This window comes from Oxyura jamaicensis, chromosome 25, assembly GCF_011077185.1.
Source record: "Oxyura jamaicensis isolate SHBP4307 breed ruddy duck chromosome 25, BPBGC_Ojam_1.0, whole genome shotgun sequence".
Taxonomy (NCBI): domain Eukaryota; kingdom Metazoa; phylum Chordata; class Aves; order Anseriformes; family Anatidae; genus Oxyura; species Oxyura jamaicensis.
The window spans coordinates 1,910,928-1,914,878 of NC_048917.1; the positions used below are offsets into that span (position 1 = coordinate 1,910,928).

General features: G+C 39.9%; 1 protein-coding gene across 1 annotated transcript; it reads right to left on the reverse strand.

Moving 5' to 3' along the window:
- Positions 1–556: 556 nt before the first annotated feature.
- LOC118178169 (feather beta keratin-like) lies at positions 557–2,472 on the reverse strand. The gene is given in 3 exon segments (XM_035346460.1): positions 557–1,238; positions 2,376–2,414; positions 2,416–2,472. Coding segments are annotated over 3 exon segments (462 nt in total). The 3' UTR covers positions 557–872.
- Positions 2,473–3,951: the final 1,479 nt, after the last annotated feature.

Genomic DNA, 3,951 nt, shown 5'->3' on the forward strand with positions numbered 1-3,951 from the left:
CAATTACCCCTTAATTTCAGTATTCCTAAACAAACAAGCAAACAAAGAATGAATCATACATACTTTTCTTCTTTAATTTGTTATTTTTTAATATTTTTGCTATTATTTTCTGCCATTTTTCTTAATGGTAATTCTCCTTCATAGAATGAAAAATGAGTCAGGGAAATAATAGCGGAAGTTGCTGGGATTTTAGATTTTATGAGCTCTAAGGAAGTGGAAGAGCAAGAGATGAAAAGACATTGCCTGTAAGACAGGAATAGATTTCTCCACCTGTTTTACCCACTGTTTGTTAGCCAAGAATGAATATTTAATATTGTTCTGAAAGAAGTGTGGCTAAGGAAAAACACCTTATCAAAAAAGGGGTATTACTCACTGTTTACATATGTCTTTAATTATCTCCCTACTAACTGTTATGGTATGATTTAAATGAAGATCTTCCTGGTACTGACAACTTATAAACTGACAAAAAAGAGCTCCAAAGAAAAGAAGAAAGGAAAAACATCAGAGGATATGTTTATGATGCACCATAAGTTTAATGAGCAAGAAGTAGAATAACTAAAAAATAAAATAAAATATACAGCACAGGAGAGCAATAGGTTTCAATATGGGTAAAACTAATCAACCATTTCAAGGCAATGCTTTACAGCTGGACACCCAATGCCAATATGCAGCAATCAAAGTTACATTTTTCACCTCATTGGTAACAGACAAAGGCATTAAATCAGAAATGCCAAGCTCCTGCAGTCCCATTAGCTCAGGGAAAAGCTGAGAATGGTCAGCTAGTGTAAGGCCATGGTTGTAAACACAGTCCTGTGTCTGGATCATGCTTTTAAGCTTGTGGTTTCTTTCCTCTGTGTTTTTTCCTTGGGTCTTTAGCACGGCCCACAGCTCCCACGGCGGTTGTAGCGACGGTAGGATCTCCCATAAAGGCCACCCAGGCCTGAATAGCCAAGGCCCCCAAGTCCCAAGGAGCTACCAGAGGAGATGGGGACCCCCCCAGCACTGAGAGCATCCCCCACAGCTGCAGATGCTGAGGATCCCACAGTGGTGTTCTGGGGGAAGGAGCTGAGGATGGGGCCAGGCAGGGTCACCACCACAGGAGAGGGCTGGATCACGTATGTTGAGTCCTGGCACTGCCGCACACAGGGCTCGTTGCAGCTGTTGGCAAGCGGGGTTGGGCCACAGGGGTTGGAAGGACAGAGGTCATAACAGGACATGGCTGCAGGATGGAGGTAAATCTGAAACACAGAGAAGACAGTAAGTACAAGAAATGAGTTGCAATTATAGTTGTATAACCAAGCTGCTGAGATGCTGGAGAGTACCAAAAACTAGAGACTGGGGAGAAAATAATGATGTGTTCGTCTTGCATTGAAAGGGGATTTCAGTGAAACCTAAACTCCTCTCCATTATGGAAGACAGCTCAAAGGGCAGTTGTGCCTGATCCTGAGCAGTCTCTGGCAGCTCATTTCTCACAACGCTCCCTAGGTTGTATGGAGCCTGCAGTAGGAAGGAAGTAAGGGACGGTATTTGTGATGTCCTGACCATACAGTTATGAGAAACTTTGTCCCACGCTGCGATTTGTTCCACAACAGAGGGAAGAAGATAAAATTCATCAGCAGGGATAAGTGAGGAGCATAACCTGATGTGGCAGTATCCTCCCCGCATACAGGCTTGCCTCTTGAACACCAAAACAACAAGTATTCTGCCTAACTCTTACTTACTTTTCCCCTGTCCTTTGTGTGTATTTCCTCATACCTAAGTCTTGAAGAGGAAGCAATTTTCAGCCTGTTTATTAAAGGAAGAAATGGAAGCTGACATTGTCCCAAATTATTTGATAAGAAAAAATAGATGGGAGCTGTGCTGATATTTCAGTTACAGGCTACTGAGGTGCTGCTATGGAGATCTAGTGCCAAAGTATACAGAGCATTTTAGAAGGCGACAATTCAAATGTTTTTGATCCCAAAGTACTTAGGGATGGAGAAGGATTATTTTTCCTGGTATCCTGGTGCAAGAAAGGATATACTTTCAATATTACTTAGCACGTTTTTGAAAAATTCAAGTCCACATACCTCTCTACCTCCAAGAGCCAAAAATCTCTGTGCAGGTTCTCCACACCCACTTCTAGTTGCTGAGCAATGCACATGCAGCGATTTCAGCATCTTGGAACTGAATGCTCCAGTGAACCAACTGAAAAATTAGTGAAGTCCTGTGCCCAGCAATTGCCACCCTTCAAAGACCAGCTGCCTCCCTGCATGGGAAGAGCTACTTGCAGGTCTCCCACACACACTGATGAAGAGCATAAACCTTAGACTGATATAAAACAGGCCACTGTAAAAATAAAAAATCGTTCAGGACATAGAAAGATTCAGACTTACCCTTTCACCAAGGAGAATAAAATAGATGTGGATGGCAGTAACTTGCACTGTGCTGGCTTTTATACTCTGTCCCAGAGTGCCTGAGGACCTGAGACATACTTTGTGCATGAAGCTGTTTACCAGCCAATTGCTAAAGACTTCTTTTATGCAAAATATTCCCAGTTGATGATTTATTTTTCCTTGCTGTTGCCTTGTTTTAATTTCCTCATCATAACGTATGCATTCCACTATAGAAGTTTCTTTTATCTTAAACATCTTATGAGCCCTGTTAATTCCTGGTCAGATCAACTGATTCATCTCAGCTACTAAGGAAATTATTTTGCATCCTAAGGACAATATATGCCATGCACATCATTTGACAGATATGAATAAATATATTAGGAAAGATGCATATGATAAAAACTCCCCTGTGACTTCCCCCCTCCCACTTCACAAAGACCATAAGTTGCTTATACATCTGGCTCTGACTCGGAACCGGAGCAATTTCCTCTCAAGCAGCCGTGCAGCTGCACACACTCAGATAGCCATGTTGCTACAGAAAGCCCTTAGCAGAGTTCATTCCACTTCAGCACCCTCAAAAGTACTTCCTGGGAAACAGGGAATTATTATTTGAGGGAAAATATTATTTTACTTCCTTGACTCAGGAGACAGGATGAAAGAGTGTCGGCAGTTTTATCTATTCATTTAATATAAGCTAGTGCATTTCCATGGAGGAATTTGAGATCCAGGTCTTCAATTTGGAGACTGAGCGTCAACATTCTTAATCTAAGGAGTCTGCAGTTTTAACTTTATTCCTACATCAGACTCTAGGAAAAACAGCTCAGGTCAAATTGAGGATGCATGTGAATTTTTGGCTAGTCAGAGACACTGACACTCAAAGTTTTGAGCAAGCTTACCTATGGGGTCATTAAAGTCACAGGTTTTACATTTGCAGCTACATAATTCTTTTCCTCTATCATGTCTTCCAATATTATACAAAATTATACTCCAAATTAATGGTAGCTGCCTACAGAAGTGTATAATATTCTTTTTTTTTTTTTTTCTTTCTTGAAAGCAAATAACTTTGTCTTCATTTTGCATGGTCTTAGAAAATGTTGCAACGTGCAACATTTCAATTTCTTTTTCAAAGACAATTTCTAGATTAAGAAGTAATTGTATACAATGCATAAGCATACTTTAGGGCAGAGATCAGTACTCCAATCTCTCTACTCCTAATGTTTAAATCACTCAGAGACATGTAAATTATATCTAAACTGTGAGTATCTTCATGAAGATCTCTTGCGAAATAAATGCTGATTGCAGTTTTCAAGAACAAAGGTCTTCAAAGTTCACAACAAATTTTCATCAATGGCTCAGACATGCAAATATTGAGTTAGAAGATTTGAAGGTGTGTGACATTATTTGAAAATAGTGTTAAAAATGTGACCAGGATTACTAATAAAGTTCCCAAACTGCATCACATTATATGGCTTCAGAAGCTGGAGTCATTCAATTTTTTCTTCAAAATTTAATTTGTCTGCATAAAATTACATGCTTCAAAAATCTCATTCCAATAATCAGTCACTGGATGTCCTTA